General features: G+C 38.0%; 1 protein-coding gene across 16 annotated transcripts in view; it reads right to left on the bottom strand.

Annotated features, from left to right (window-relative positions):
• Window positions 1-17781, bottom strand: part of NRG1 (neuregulin 1) — a 1021360-nt gene that overhangs the window by 17144 nt on the left and 986435 nt on the right. For 8 of the 16 annotated variants that reach the window (XM_073798674.1, XM_033848757.2, XM_033848760.2 and 5 more), the window contains one exon: window positions 6431-6489. The exons of 1 other annotated variant lie outside the window; for it this stretch is intronic. In XM_073798674.1, coding sequence (XP_073654775.1) covers window positions 6431-6489 — 59 coding nt within the window. Of the gene's footprint in view, window positions 1-6111; window positions 6490-7076; window positions 7145-17781 lie in introns of those variants that run through there. 7 more of the 16 variants (XM_019921525.3, XM_033848759.2, XM_073798673.1 and 4 more) reach the window with 4 other exon arrangements.

Genomic DNA, 17781 nt, shown 5'->3' with positions numbered 1-17781 from the left:
CAGCACACTGTGTCTTTATTAACCCTTAAAAGACCTTACTGAGGGAGAAGTTGTACGGCTGAACTCTTCTCTATGCTATTTCATTATTTGGGAATAGAATACTGTATTTATCATCAGAGACAGCATTTGGCATTATTTCATTCTTCTCTTTTCAAAAGGCAGACTTGAAGTTCCAGGGAGGTGAAATTGTTTTGCCCAAAGACACACAGTGGCAGAGCTAGGAGGTGAAGCCAAGTAATTTGGTTGGAAAATTTCATCACAATGGATTTATATAGCTATGCTCTAATATTTCTTGTTGCTTTAGTTATTTTTTTAAAACTATTTCCTTTTCTCCAAACCTTCTACTCTCTCCACCACTTACATGACAAGGAGCAAACATTTCTGCTCAAAAAGCCAGACGGGGCACTGGGGCACTGGAGCCTGCTTCCAGTTTTCCATATAATTCCTGTGTGGCATAGGACAGCTCTGAATGCCTCACTTTTTCAATTGGTTGAAAAAAGAGGCGGGGGGAGGATGCAATTCCTGGGTTCTTTAGTTAAATTTAATTTACTACTTCTTCAAATCACGAAGAGCCAATTAGATGATCACTTCCCAGTGCTTAGCTCCGATGCCCAGATGACAGCTGAAGGGCACAGGCACCCAGGGGAGCTGCAGGGCTGCCCAGGGAAAGGGACTCAAAGTTGTGTGCTCACAGCCCACAGTCCTGGCAGACCTGACTGACGAGGGACCGGGATTGCAGGACCAGCAGAACCTGCACAGGCTCAAGTGACGAAATGGGGCCGAAAAACCAAAACAAACAAACAAACAGAAAAAACCAAAAACCTCTGGAAAGGACCCATTCCATTCTTGAAACAAAAAGTTGTTAACCAAATTTCATCATGTGCGGCCCTTCAGGATTTCCTTATTTGTGCGTGGGTGGTGGAGAGGCAGGTGGGAAGGAGGGGCAGGATAAAAACAGAGGGGTTCTGTGGTCTATCTTTCTTCCCTTGGTCACTGATTAGAGATGTACCAGGACAGTCCCCCAAATATGACAAGGCATCTGTTAAGTTTGAAAACATGTGGTAGAGGGGTATTTCTCTTACAGAAGCATCAGTTTGGACGTGAACAAAGCCCCTCATATAGAGAAGGGAAAGGAGGAGGTTAAGTATGTTTGGAGTCATCCTCGTTTCAGGTCCTTTCTCTGCCATTTACCTGTTCAGTGACTTTGGACAAGTTAATTTCTTGTTGACAAAATGCTTCTGATATTGATAAATGCCTCACAGGGTGACCCTGTGGAATAAAGGAGACATGAAGTATGTCTGCCAACAGCAGAGGGGTTCAACAGCGTGGGGAACAGACATATCTGGAGATTTACTTTGGGCCACTTACTGCATGGATGTAGGTTTACTTCTGATTAATTTCACGGCCCTCAAAACTCTGATAGCTCCTGGGATATTTCAAGAATTTAGATTTAAAAAAAGAAACTTGCCACCTCTTAAGGAAATGAAGTTTCCTAGATATAAAAAATCTATATCTATATATATAGATGATCTAGATATATAGATAGTGCATCTAGTAACAATGATAAAGAGGCACTTTATATAACAGAGAGTTCCGTTTGCCTTGAGTCCAGGGTACTCAGGCAAATCACCTACATTTTTCATAGATTTAAAGCCAGAGGATGTAGGGTTACTTTGGTTGCACAATGTTCACAGCAAAATTAACAACTTTTTCCAATCCAAACGAATTTCTCTTGCCTCTGTGCAACATTCAATTTGACAAACTGACATTACCCCCCGCATTTGTTTCCTCCATATAAACTTCGGAACATCAAGATACCAAAATTCATTTTCCGAAGAACTGATCATAAATTTCCTTACGCATTTACGTGAGAAAGTGACTCAGTTTTTCTCCCTAGAACCCTCTCCATCTCTTGCCTTTTCCTCCTACGTCAGTAATAATTTAAGGGTTAAAATCAAGAGATAACTACAGAAACTCTTTCCAGAGAAGAGAATCATGATTCCATGCCTACGTGAACACTGCTAATTGTCTATATTAGTTGCATAGAAAGCTTGGTTAAGTCTTCAATGAAATTAGTAGCATGCTCATGCATACATATTACTGCATTTACAGTTTTATAGGTAAGTCTGTGAGCCTAACTCTAATTTCATTTCATGGGAAGTCATTCATATCAGGCAGCTCCAATTTCAGTAATTCAAAGGGAAATTGGTACTTAAAATTGGAATCTCTTCTGGCTCGAAGCCCTAACAAGGAAACAAGCAGAGGCATGCATCGGTCACACTAGTCCCACAGCAAATGCTCCTCGAATCTATCTTTACTATTGGTGGCTACATTTCTTTCATTGTGAGTCAAGAAAAGTAGGAGACACACACACGTTTCATTTTCTGAAGAGGTCGTTACTTTCTATCTTTTCTATTTAATCTAATGTTGGCTTAGGCTTATTACATATCCTATGTTTCCTATTGAACTTCTGCCTGGCCACTCCATTTTTCAAATTAAATTAGTGACTCAAAAACACGAAGGTTACTGTAAACAATTTAGTTTCCTTTTCTACATGTGATTTCCTGCTGTGCAGTAAGCAATATCAAAAATTAATTTAAATCTAAGAGTCTTCAGAAACTATTAAATATGGACTCGCTAATCCTTTGTTTTAGGATTTTTAGAATAGTTTGAAGAAAACTGATTAACCTGTAGGTTAATTTAAATTTTCAATTGCATTAGAGAAAAGAACAAGAAAACAACTTTTTTAAAAACTGAAATTGTCCATACATGCAATTATAATTTCTGTTAAATCTGAAGACATTCAGGATTTTGTTCCTTAACATCTTGGGTCTCCTTATGCAAATAATCTCAAAGAGGTAGGTGTCCTCTTGACTTTCTGCCCCTCTGAGGTTTCTAGAGGGGTCCTGTCAATGTCATTTCTAAATAGGAGCAATTTAGCACCTGACTTCTAATTTTCGACTTACCTTTACAAATGTAGATTTTTTTTTTTTCACATATACCAACCCATATTGCCACTGAGCCCTTCGAAATGTAATAGGAAACTCTCTCCTTCCTTCCAAGTTTCCACATGCCATGAGCAAGTATTGATGCATTCACAAAAACACACACAGTGAAATCTCACTAACGCTCAGCTGGAGTTAATGATAATTTTGTCATAGGTTGAGTGTGTCTTTATTCTGCTTTCAGCAAGATACACATGTTTGATAAAGAAATGAATAACTTCAGAGAGTTTTTAAAACATTTAGAAAAGTCAACACAAATAATTTAGGCACTAGTAACCTATGGTTCAAAAATACTTTTAAGGCTAAGTTTACTCATTCTGAGAATATGCCTACAAGTTCTAAAATTGTACTCTTTTATAATAGTCTATAATTTGGGCTATTCTATAATTACTTCCTATTAAATGTTAGTTTATACATGACCTGTTTGCTCCATACTGCCTGTAACTATTGAAGCTGTGAGTGCTTTCTTTCTATAACGTCTATAAATTGATTATCGATTGTCTATCTCTCTATACACACACACACACACACACACACGCACTCTCTCTCTCACACACACACACACACACAATGATGAACACAATCCTTTCAAGTAGGAATTCAGTGTCAAGAAGGGTGAAATTTGAAGCTGACTAACCTTGACAATATCTTCCTAGAAAGTATTATAAATATGTTTTATTTCAAGGAAAATGGCTTCCTTCAAGAACACTCTATAAAATATACATGTGTTCCTCTCTTTTATATTTTAAATCAGTTTTTATAAATCAATAAATGTCCCATAGGACACCCTGACCAGACAAACTGTATTAAATCCTAATAATGTAAGTTATGTGTTAATAAGCATTTAAAAAATTGTACATTCTTTTAGGATGTGATTCTTCAACTGAAAATGTGGTTGGGTAAGTTGAACAATGTTTCTCTTTGAAGCTGGGGAATATCTTTTCTTTTAAAATGTATGTTATGCATTTCAAACTTTATGAACACCAATAAGTAAATTTTAAACATTACCATGGTGGCAACACTTTTTAGTTTTTGTGTAGCCTTCATTGTTACTTGAACATAAAGTTCCCAGAGCAGCAAACATTTATTTCCCTACCTTCTATGTGAAGGTCTGCAGAAATAAACATTGAGAATTTAAGACATGGAAGTTAGAAAATTAACTCTGGGCAAGACGATTTTGGAAAGCAGCTTCTGATTGAAGGCTCTTGCTTTTCCAGACGTGAGGCAGCGCTGATGCATAGTCACTACAGATTTTGTTTATAAATGTGCTTCCTATCAATCTTTGTTAAATCAGGTTAAAAATGAATGCTGCTTTCCTGGACATCTTCCAAAAGTGCCACTGAAAGCTTACTAAAGAATTTATTCAAGGAATCACACTCAGGTTAAATACACAGTAGCTATTTTAAAATTATATCTTACGAAAGAGAAAATGGTCTAAAAGAGAAGCTGAGAACATTTTTTCGGGTTATTACCATCAGATCTCACTGCATTATCATTTGGGGGGAATATCTTCATTTTCTAATGCTTTTCTCTATCTGGTACTTCAACATTGCTTTCAGTGCACAATGGTATTCCAAAATTTTAAGTACAATGCACATGTTCAGAATTTTCATTAAATTCTAAAATATAAATGTATTGAATTTACACAGTCACATGGATTTGCTAAATCTATGTCATTTGAATACAAACACATTTCTAAAAGGAAATTACTGTATTAAGTAAAATTCTACTTTTACTTTCTGTTTTTACTTTCCATCTTATCTACCTTTGTAACAATATTCTACAGCTGTAGAGAGAACAATTCTGTCCACTAAAGGCATTTTAAAGATTCTGAATAAAGGGGAGACCGTGTTTGAAAATTTAGCAATGCCAATTTACCAATTTTTCACAACATAAAATGAATGGTCTGTAACATAATTTTTGACCTGTAGCCTTTGTAAATACATAATAAGTAAGTACCACCTCACTAAAAAAAAAAAAAAAAAAAAATAGTTTGACTAGTATGGGCCTAATCGCCCCATAATGCATATGAAATTTCTTTATTCTTCCATGTCTGTTAACATAAGGAACAGAATCTTATTCTTTGCATGTATACAAGTAAGAGTCAAATCTCATTCTTTCAGAGCCCCCAAATGACCAATTGCTATCACTGTTTCTTGTGTTACATGAACTTATACCCTAATACGCTATGTGAAATATTTCTTGGGGTGAGAAATTGACAATCTGAATCAGAGGTTGACAAATCCATTATGATGCTTTTGTAAATAAAGTTTCAATAGTACACAGCCATGCTTATGAGTTCATGCATTGTTTATGACTGCTTCTGTGCTACAGTGGCCAAGTTTTCTGTGGTTACGACACTGACGGTATGGTCTGCAAACACAGAAGTATGTACCATCTGATCCTTTACAGAAAAAAATTTGTCAACCTTTGATCTAAATGGATAACAATATGGAATCCATTTTAAATATAATGCTTTGAAAGCTCCAGAATTAAAAGCTACAGTCCTTATTCACAAAAGCAGGAGAAATACATAGTTTAGTTATCCGTGCAATTTATATACAATGTGAATTGGGTCCTTTAGGAATGATGTCCAAGACTTCATGAAGCCACAGAAATCGATCAAAATTTCCCAGTTCTCATTAAAAAATATATATCTAGCAGTGAACTGTGATATTTCAAGGTAACTAATAAATATTTTAAAACAAACAATTTTCCTAAAATTATTACTGAAACTAGAATAACATAGATAAATGATTTAACAATTCATCTAAAAATCATTTAGACCCAAATCACTTTTTTCCTAAACAAACAAGGTCAATAGAAGCCTGGCTATTTCCTTTGCTGTAAGATGTTTGTTTGTTTTTAATTTTCCTACTCAGTGCTTTTTTTAAACTTAAATGCAAACTGTTTGGTTAATGAAGAGAAACATCTGCACTCTTTTTATTGTTTATTTGTTAGAAATAACACATTCTGAACCGAAATGAACTTACCATCATTTCAAGTGTGTACTGGTTACAACTTAGCGAACATCCTTTTCAGGATGGGGTCATTTTATAAAGAAGATGGACTGTCCAGTGGAATGATTTTATTTTATCAATAAAAGTGAGACTTTTAAATGCCTTTATTATCATCGCACTGTGTGATACAGACTATCATTTTGTATCACATCATTCAAGATCAATTTCAGAAACATCGGAGCCTCACACACCTATGAGCATCTCGGAGCCAACTAGTCATGAACAGAGGAAGTAATACAATCGCTTTTGTTAATGTTCTCATGCGACAGGCAGAGGCAGTCAATGTTAGACCTGGTAAAACACATCTAGCGCTAGGTGAAATCTGAGGGAAGATGCAGCAACAAGAAAGCAGCACCGACTGAGCATGCTCCTATTCAGGCAGAGACAGAAAGGGAGTGGACGTACTGTAGAAGCTGGCCATTACGTAGTTTTGGCAGCGATCACCAGTAAACTCATTTGGGCACCTGAGAGAAGAAACAAAAAAAAACAATGGTAGAAAAAACAGAGAAAAAGAGAAGAGGTGAATATATGCTAGAAAGAAGCTCCTTCAGTGACATTTGATTGAACTTGGTGAGTTCACCCTCAGGAACTGAGTCTTTGTCCTAATCGTGGCTTTTAGACTCTGGCATTTCCCCCAAAGGGTTAAAAATTTGGACAGAAATGATAGAAAGATCCCAGCATTTTAAGTGACCGCATTCTCTCAAAGGGAGTCACTTGAAGTGAAAGCAGATGTTTCCTTTAACTAGGTTTTCTATTTGACAGCATTGGTCCAAAACGTTGGAAGGAAAGGAGTTCTGGTTGGCTGGCCCGCCACGATCACCAGCATCACCGACCATCCTGATGGGTCATTCTTTTATAAAACTGATGACCATTGGGGTCTGTGTTGAGACACAGTTAAACAAGGTCTCATTGAATGGGTTTATGCCCTGAGTGGTTAAACCATAATTAGAACAAAAGGAATCAGTCACAACTGAGTTGTAAAACCACCAAGCGGTAGTGATTGTTGCTGTAGTTTGGGGGAGAAAGCAAATTTCAGATTATTTTAACATACTTTCTTGGGTTTGGACTTTCATGGGCACATTCTCAGTACATCTCGCTCCAGTGAATCCAGGTTGGCACCTAGAGGGTAAAAATGTAATAAGCAATCGAACGCTAAAGACACTGAACTTTCAGACTGGCAATTTCCTCCTATGGAACATGGAGGCTCCTACAAATGACCTGGCAGCTGAACAACGTAAAAGAAAGGAGAAGACAAAACATTTAGAAAACCATGTCCCATGAAAACTGTGGGGTATATATTTCTGTTGTTTGCTTCAGTCTTCATAAGATCAGTTAACTGAAACTTAACTAGAGTGAGGTTGAAAAGTTGAAAAGAAGTGGCAAGTTCTGGGCAGCTAAGTCATTTTCCCTTGGGCATTTCTGAAGTTGTCACTGACCAACTGACTCACTGTGTTAAAACACCGGTTTCCGTAAGAGCTTATAAGGTTCCGTCCACCATCTTCTATTGTTTAAATGATTCTGAGCTTTTTCTTTTGTAGACACCATTTTGTACTTCATTTCATAGGTATCTTGATAAGTGAAATCAACAAACTACAATAGAAGTCAAGCACTTTCACACTCTAGTGATTACTGACAAGAAAAACTACATCTCTTTTTGTTTTAAAGATATTACAAATTAGGTCTTATTTTTAATGGTGAACGGAAGAGGCAGATTTTTATTAGTACAAATTTCACTTCATCCAATTATCTCAAGTCAAAGGCAAATACACTTCTAAAATTTAAACAGTTATTCCTCTACTGAGGTATTTAATAAATGTCATTTTGCTTTTAGGGTAAATTGTTTTGAAACTGTATAAAATCTACATTTTACTCACTCGTATACATTTGCCTATCAAAATTCCAGAATCCTGGTAGAATACTGTTCTTAAAGCCTTGTGATGGGGCCGTGCCTAAATATGGAAGTCCTTTACAACTGCTCTTTTTGTTGCTGTCACTCCAGTAACTAAAGCATTTCAGAATGGATTCATTTTACCCAGTATCATACTCTAATTCATCAAAAAGTTCCAGGACGCAAATATACCTCTTACAGGTGCCCCACAACCACAGCCATGATTATTAGTAATAGTTCATCTAGGCCATAACCATCATGCACACACCTCATGATTTACTTACAACCCTTTCTCCTCCAGAGTAAATAAAAATAAACACCATCTTTTTGGCATCAAAGAGATGTGAATAAAACGATTCATTTTTGCTAATATAAGGTTGATTTTTTTTCATTTCCCTTAAAGCCAAATTCAGCGCCAAAAAATGTTCTCAAGTGATTTGGTACATCTGCTTCACCTATTTCATGAAGAATGGCTTGTAAGAATAAATACTAGCAGTTCTAGATTTTCAGCCCTATAAGTACTTGAGTAAACAAAGTATAATTATGATCATTAAAAATAATATCGGGGGCTTCCCTGGTGGCGCAGTGGTTGAGAGTCCGCCTGCCGATGCAGGGGACACGGGTTCGTGCCCCGGTCTGGGAAGATCCCACATGCCGCGGAGCGGCTGGGCCCGTGAGCCATGGCCGCTGAGCCTGCGCGTCCGGAGCCTGTGCTCCGCAATGGGAGAGGCCACAAGCTTAACAACAAACATCTTGTATTGATACAGTTTTTTCAATTCTTCAAAATATATTTTTTTAAATGAACTGGTTATTTTCATTTATAATATTTTTGCTTCAATGAGTAGAGGAAGATCTGCCTAGAGAAATACAGAAATAAGAACTATAGCCTGTGAGGTTGGGTCATTTCTCATGAAGATGTCATTCTGCATGCTTCAATAAGAGTGCCTTCACAGGTAATTTAAGAAAAATATACGGAAACTTGTTTTCCATATAACTTATTTGACATAAAAAGTTTTGAAGTACATGGGTTTGTTTGTTTGCTTTTGCGGTACGCGGGCCTGTCACTGCTGTGGCCTCTGCTGTTGCGGAGCACTGGCTCCGGACGCGCAGGCTCAGCGGCCATGGCTCAAGGGCCCAGCTGCTCCGCGGCATGTGGGATCTTCCCGGACCGGGGCACGAACCCGTGTCCCCTGCATCGGCAGGCGGACTCTCAACCACTGCACCACCAGGGAAGCACTACATGGGCTTTTTATTTGTATATTTGTTTCTGAACCAGGACTATATAAATCCATATAGACATACGCTATAATTAAGTAGGTAATTTCAGACCTAAGTATATTCTATAATGACCATTTCATCTTAAAAATTTACATTCTTAATTTGATCACACAATAATCCACTTGTTTCATACAAAGAACATGGTATAAGATATGTGAATATGGTATGTGTGTGTGTGAGAAGAGAGAGAGGGAGAGAGAACCATTGGAGGTAAGAAATGCACGTATTATTTAAGGATCATGAAATTAACAAATAGCTGAGAGATCATGAGTCCCTTAAGAGAAGAAACGCATTTACTAGAAGATTGCCATTTATGCATCTAGGATGACACTTTTGAGATCACTGGTCACAGGACAACTAGATGAAGGGGATCAAAAATCTTACCCAATCAATTTTCTAATTCGTACAAATCCTGAGATGATGTTTCCTAGGAAACTAGCATTATCTCTATCATAAGATGATATATCAATAGAATATCTGGTGCAGTAACATTAGATCTGCTTAAGGTATGCCAATCCTTTTTGGAATTATCAGCTATAACCGAACCAGAACTCTCCTTTCACTACTGTTTACTTTCACTTAGATGGATTTTCTTAGCGTAAAAGCCTTATTATTATTCAAAGTGGGGTCCAAGGACCAATAGCACCAGCATCTCCTGGAAGCTTGATAGGAGACACGTAGAATCTCAGGCCCCCATCCATAACTACTGAATAAGAATCTGTATTTCAACAAGATCCCTAAGAGATCTGTTTGTACATTAAAGTTTAGGATGTCAGGGATGCTGACCTCCAAAAGGCCCTCTACCCTGGCATCACAGAATCTTGCTGCTTGCATGTGAGAAGCCCATTTGGCTTCATTGGGCCTCAGCTGTCCTCAGAGATAAAATGAAAGGATTTAACTAAGTGATTATCAAAGGGTTCTCTTACCACGAAGGTTCTGGGAATCACCCTCACACATGGAATCACTGTACAAAAACCCAGACATCATTTCTTCTGAATGTGTTACCAGTCAGGGAGGACTCAAGAACTTAAAAAATAAATTTCTGATAGAATGGATTTTTAAGACAATCTGGAGGCAAAATAAATTTCAAATACCTATTCCTAAGCAATTCAAGGGTTCAGCGGCTATAATCATTATGTAACTTTTGTGGATGTCTAGAATTGCTACCAAATCAGATGGAAGGAAGTGGAAACAGTTTCTGCATAAGCAAACTGCAGACTGCATTGACTGGGTAGAGGAAGCATATGCAAATGGAAATGCACCTGATCTATAGGCTCCGATTAAATTCTATGGAATTACTTCTAAAAGAATAGGCAGACTGGCTGCTGACATATTTCTTTATTAGCACTGTACTTGAAGCACCCAATCTATCGCTTTCTTCGGAGATAAGAGTACGGTAAATTTAATCTGATTTTGAACAATATTCTTTGGCACGAGTCTGAGCACCTTCCAAGAATTTTATGTCTTAGAAGAATCTGTTTGAATAAGAACCGAGCCCCTATTTTAGCTCCAAAACTATATATACCGTTTGTTTTACTGATCAGATTAGAAGATGGAAATATTTTTTTAAAAATTTTAGGGCTTCCCTGGTGGCGCGGTGGTTGAGAGTACGCCTGCCGATGCAGGGGACACGGGTTCGTGCCCCGGTTCCGGGAGGATCCCACATGCTGCGGAGCGGCTGGGCCCATGAGCCATGGCCGCTGAGCCTGCGCGTCCGGAGCCTGTGCTCCGCAACAGGAGAGGCCACAACAATGAGAGGCCCGCGTACCGCAAAAAAAAAAAAAAAAAAAAAAGTTTAGTATTTGCTCTTAACATGATAAACTATCTTTGTTCTATGATTGTTCTTCGTGAGATGAAAACTCATAGACAGTTTTGTCTGAACTGAACTGAAGCAGCATCTCTTCCAACTAGCATCAACTCTTCCCTGAGTGCCATATCCTCACCTCTAGACATCCACACCCTGGGAGAAGGATTCCTTATTTGGCTCTCACATTGCACGCTGCCCTGATCTCTTCCAATGTCCTTACCTATCTGTCTCGTGATTACCTCTTTGTGAGGACGCTGACCACATTCTGATCATTTTATAGCTCTAAAGTTTAGCCTGGCTCATGAAGGACTCTCATAAAATGTTAGTTAAACTGAACCTGATTGAGAATCAGACTGCAGTGTCCAGTAAAGGACTGTATTAAGGAGAATCTCACAGTCAATTGATTTGCCAGGTACAGCTCAATAACCGGCTTTTATTTTTATAGTTTGTGACCGACTCTCTCCTCTGTATACTTCCAAATAATTTTTTATAGGAGCTCCCAGTATCCTCCTTATAGACTCCCTCCCTTAAATAGAAACCTTTAAAATGGTGTCTGGAATTTGGAAAAGACTCTAACTCTTTAACAATAAGTCTATTACCTCAAATTTAAATCCTGTTACTGAAATACCATCTTACCTAGGATTCAATAAAGCCATTACCGTCGAGTAACCAAGACTCTTGCACAGCATCAGTAAAATCAAAACTGTTCTTAATAATAACCTTAATACACGGTGACAGTCCTGATACACTTACTATGTAATCGATCATCAGCTCATGCAATTTTGTGAAGCGATTTAGTGCTTGGTGTATTTTTTACATTCTAATTGAATAAACTATTTCTCATTTTTTTTGGTGGAGACACTAGACATATAGTCAAAGATATTTCCAGAACTCCAAGAAACTTCTGGTCATTTAGGGTTTGCTAATTTTACAAGCCATTATAAATGGTTTTGTGGTTTTTTAAATTTATGGTCAGTTTATAAACCATCCTTAGACATCCTTTCTCTTCCTTTCTTTATTTCTTGGTTTCATTAATTTTCATTAGGTCCTCCCTTGATCAGGCAGGAGAAGGGAAACAGGTTTACATATGATATTTTGTCTCTATTTAGTCATCACTCTACCATGAAATATTCAGACAATTTTTTAGATAATTTTCTTCCAAAAAAGAAAAGCCCCTATTTTCTTTTCACTCCACCTCAGTACTAGTTAACTGGGGTATTTCCTTCATATTGTACAACAGCTGAAACAATTTCTTTGATGTCCATGTTTACAAATATCAAGTAATGGCAATGCCAACAGATACATATTGAGGATTATCGGTGTGTTTAAGTGTTAGACGTTAAGGGCTTTTGCTCGTACTTCGTAAACCAGAGCTGGCAGTGTACACACCAGGTCAAACAGCGCTAGTTTGTTTTTCTACAGTATCATATTGCAAGGGATTGTTTTCTCACCCCTTCACTCGGGATTCTGGCTAGAACTCGCCCACTCACTGGCTGAGTATCTGTGTTGTAGATTATTCTTTCCCAAATGGACTGTTACTATTAGTCTGCATTTTTCCAAGATGAACTTCGTTCTTTTATCCACCATGAAGTGAAATTTCTTGAGGTCTGTATATGCTTTTCTAATTTGTGTTTTAGTGTTCTTTATGGTATCATCTGCAAAAGACATTTATTTCCTCAAGGGAATGCCTTCTTCAGTACCATTAAAGAAAATATTAAATATAATATATGCCTTCAATAACATTTCGTTCAGATCCAACCTTATACCTCCCCATCACTGATCATCCCATTTCTTTTTTATTAAGATCTGGGGGCTAGTTCTCAATTCTTGAGATAACAGTATACATAGAGTGGCCACAGTGGACTCATGGGTAAATACTGAGGGGGGGGGGGAATCTAAGTTATCCTGGCTCGCCAATGTTGTTTTTCAACATCTAAGACATACAATCCCACTAATGAGGCTGCCAGTGTTTATGAATTAACCCCTCCTTGTTTGAACCCTGGTGCCCTTCCCAAAGCCCTGTTTGTACAGCTTGTTCTGAAACGCTCATCTGTAGATGAAAATCCTTGCCGTTGTTTACTCTAACTGATGTATCCTTTACTTCGGGGTCAAACAATTTCATCGGATACGGGCTCAATCTATGGCCCATGCATCTACGTGTCCTTGTGACACAATGACTTATGGACTCGGCTAATTTGTGGTTTGGTTTTCCTCCCTGGAGGATGCCCGTCCCCGTCTCATCACACAGCTTAGCGATTCCAAACTTTATAGCTCCATCTACTCCAGCCTCATTTTATGATGAAACATCTAAATATTCACTTTTGACTTAAATCATTCAATAGAAATATTTCAGAATGGTGCATTTTATTTTAAATAGACTATATGCTTCTCAAGGCAAGGGCTGCATGTACGTTTTCCCCTGACGGAGTCTCTGCCTCTGGCTGGTTGTGGTCCGCCACGGTACATTCCCTTAGCTCCCTAAATTCTCTTCATAGCACTCAGCACACCAATCATTTATAATTAAATTCATTACTTGAAATACATTGGCTACTCACAAGAGCCTACAGACTCCATGAGGGCAGAGACCACGTGATTTTGCTCACCACTTCATAACGGGCACAAGCATAGAACTTGCCTCTTAGAAGGAGATCAATAAATACATGTGGCTGCCTAACTGATTTCAGGAGAAAAAAAGGAACCAAGCTCTTAAGAACACTTAGTGTACCTGATTTTACGCCAAACTGCAGCCAAACTGGTTTCTATAAGAACAAAAGGATTTGCTTCCCTCTGTCTTCACGGAAGTCAAAAATGAGCTAATAAATACCTAGGAAGTACAAAGCAGGAGTCTAGATACAAGAGGACACAGAAGAACTAGAACACGTGGTCATGTGAAGAGCTGACTGTCTACATCTAAGCCACAAGAGTCCCGCCCACTCACAAAGGTTGCTCTCCCTGTCAAATGTTACAGAAGGTAAGGGTCACACCCACTCTGAAGGACGAACGCTTCCAGAGCTGGCTGGACTCCAGGTCTAACCCAAAATACATCCCTTTGCTCTATTCCAAATTTCTCCTTCTACAGCCATGATGATGAGGCCACAGGACACAACCTGAATCTGAACCATCACCCCCTTAATTATGTTAATTCAGCTACTAATATGTTATAAGTATCATCATCCACCTCCTCATTGCTATGCCAGGATTTTATAAAACTGTAACCTTAGCTAGTGTCTTGACTTTCCTCATCTTACCCGGTCCCCAGATGTCTCTAGCCTGTATGGAAGTCTCTCTTCCGTAAGCACTTGCTATGTTTATGGTATCACTCCCCTGCTCCAGAAGTTACTATGACGCCCGATTAGCTATCAGGATGTCCAAAGTCCTCTGCCTGGCTTTCAGAGCTCAGAAACTGACTCTCCTGTCTAACTTAGTTTTTTGTTTTGTTTTACTTCCCAGAATGGAGCTGCTCGTCTAGCTATGCATGTCACTGGGTCTCATGGGAAGATTACTACAGCCTCAGTGTCTGCCTGGTATATGGAAAAAACTCCATAAATGATGACGATGTTTATCAAGTCTTCAACTAATTCCAGTCTTTTCCTTCTTTAAGTTCTCATTACCATAACAATCAGCACTGTACCACTTGGGATATAGTCACTTTAACTGATGAACTATTTTAGTTACTCCATTTCCGTAAATAGACTAAGTTCCCAGGGGCCAGCGACCATGCGTCATGTTTTCTCTGCGTTTCAAAAATGCCTGGCATAGAGGTAGCTGTTCTATAAACAAATGTTAATTAATATTTCATTTACGGAGTTTAACTTATTATAGCAAATTTGTTGTGACTTTATCTCCTCTAGCGATATATTTTTCATAACTATCTCGATAATAATGTGTAATACAATATAGGCCCTTATATATACTACATGGTTTCATAAACAATAGACAAAATCATAAGTTCATGTTGAAAGGCACCTCCCGTCTTCCTATGTTTTGTTTGCTTTTTGTTTCTGTTTTTTGTTTTTACATATAAGGAAGTTATTGATCAGAGATATTACATGATTAAATGAATGTCAAATGCAAAGTTATAAAGCTAGCTGGTGGCCCCAACCAATCAGATAAAAACTGCTAGTGTTAAATAAAATGAAGAATTGGGAATTAAATATGATAACACAGTCTGTTAAGACAGGTGTATATATTTTTCCAGTGTCTACAGAGAGAACGTAATTCTACCATTTATTTTTTATTACAAGGAAAAAGCAATCTTGCTTCCCCAGAGTTAGAAGTGCTTTAGCAGAAATGAATTCATTTAATTTCACTGACTCCCTGGGAAGAAGTTTGGAGAACATATTAACTCTATGTTATAAATATACTGTCCAGAGAGTTGAAGTGAAAGAGCTCAGACTATTCACCAAAATTGGTGGTTAAAACTCTAATCCCCACACGGGGAAGGCACATCTGCCCATAGGACAGCATCACGGGTTTATAAATACGGTGTGGTATAAAATCATTTTTCGATTAAAAAAAAATCACATCAACATCTTCCAAAATAGTTCTCTAAGTAAAGCTGTTCAGAGGAGCAGATATACAAGAACAAGGGGAGAAAACAGGAACATCTGGACAATGTCACGTTCAAACTGTCCTGTTTCTTTGAACCATGTGACTACATGGGGTACCAGAGGGTAAAAGACGGAATGATACTTTTCTGGTCTTTATGCAATCTGGAATAGTAACTGTTTTTTTTTGTTTTGTTTTTTTCCCCAGGATAAATTTTAAATTACTATAGAGAGAAGAGAAATATAAAAGATGAGATACACCACAGAAATTCCCACACAGTTCCCAGAGGAGAAGCCCAAGTAACCAGCAAACCTCTCCTCAGAGAAGTGTTTAACTGTTATATGGTTAATCCATTTGGAACACCTTGTTCTAAACAGAGAGACAAAAGAGCTTTGCTGTAAAGTCTTCGACTTCAACTCCCAAAAAGACAACAGTGGATGAGATGACTAGAGAGACTACTTGGAAACTCGCGTGCTTGTGGTGTTTCTGAGTCATGTCTTTAGCCAGGGATAAAGCTGATTTTGAATGATGTGGCACATGCTTCAGAAACGTTTTGCCCTAGACAGATGGACCATGTGGAAACTATGAACTGGCTTCATACACAGGACCATGATGAGCCAGTGCAACACTTTCGTGTTTTCTGTTTCTATGCAAGTCGTCCAGTGAACAATATAATATCGTAAGACATGGTAAATGATGTGCCTTGGTTTCACTTCTGACTAAACTATTTTTAATGTTATAGATGTTCTTAATACAGGGATTAAAAAACAATTAGACAAATTTAACAAAAAAGGCATGACATATTTTGGATAGTGAACATATTCCAATTCTTCCATCAACGTACTGGCTTGCTCTGATGCATCAGTAAAGACATGGTGCAAAAGGGGGATAAAACTGATCAAAATCACAGATGTCAAAGATTTTCTTTCCAACAAGATCTCGTAATAAGCTTTAACGCTTTTCTGAAAGATTATATTACCAAAAAAAAGATACAATAAAATTATAATGCCAATTTGCTGAGAACTAGAAGACGATTAGCTTGGGGGAAACAATATTCATTCATGGGTTGCTGCTTTAATAACTGTTGGAGGAAGACAACATTTCACTTTAAGATTAGAAAAATATATAACAAGTATTTCTTTCTGGATTGGGCTTAAAATTTAATGAAAAGCTGTGTGGGTGAAAAAAATTCCAGTTGTTGGCACAATACCAAAATGGAACAAATGAACAGCACTTAGGCGATAGCACTTTTTGTACAGGACATGGGAGGGCCACAGAAGAGCTGAAATTAACACGTGGAAAATAACTGCACTGGTTCCTAAGAGGTATTCAGAAACTATCATATATACTCACTCAGCTTGTAAATCTTTGCAAAGGCTACGGTGAAAAATGATCATGTTTCATTATTATAATTAAAATACAGTGGTCTCAGATGCTTTTCTAAAGAAGTAAAAAAGAGAAAACATAGATAATCTGGGTACAATTGTTTAAAAAGGAGAAGCATTTAAAGGAACTATAATTTTAAGTGTTTTTTTCAAGTGATTAAAACGTAATTAGGTTGTATGTCTATGACAAGGACAGAGTAACAGGATTACGCATATAATAAATGCACCTCATATTTTATAGATTATAATTCTCAGCTTCTGGTATTTTCTATTTTCATAGAGAAAATCTTACAGGAAACTATAAAATTTGGTCACCCCCCATGTACACACTGCTATATTTAAAAAGGATAACCAGCAAGGACCTACTGTAGAGCACAGGGAACTCTGCTCAATGTTATGCGGCTGCCTGGATGGGAGGGGCGTCTGGGGGAGAACGGATACATGTACATGTATGGCTGAGTCGCCTTGCTGTGCACCCGAAACTATCACAGCATTGTTAAGCGCCTATACTCCAATATAAAATAAAAAGTTAAAAAATAAATTTGGTCATCCCCATTCACTATGATAAGTATGGGCAGGGAGGAATGTTGGGGCTGTATTCACAGCAAGTTGGCAGAACCAAAGTCTAAAACTGACCAACTTTAATTCTTTGCTATAGGTATGCTGAGTTGAATATACTGGTGATCAAAAAGTGAATCTTTAATTTTTTTTTTTTTTTTTTTTTGCGGTACGTGGGCCTCTCACTGTTGTGGCCTCGCCCATCGCGGAGCACAGGCTCCGGATGCGCAGGCTCAGCGGCCATGGCTCACGGGCCCAGCCGCTCCGCGGCATGTGGGATCCTCCCAGACCG

This window comes from Tursiops truncatus, chromosome 21 (assembly GCF_011762595.2).
Source record: "Tursiops truncatus isolate mTurTru1 chromosome 21, mTurTru1.mat.Y, whole genome shotgun sequence".
Classification (NCBI taxonomy): Eukaryota; Metazoa; Chordata; class Mammalia; order Artiodactyla; family Delphinidae; genus Tursiops; species Tursiops truncatus.
This window is presented reverse-complemented; position numbering and strand designations above follow the sequence as displayed.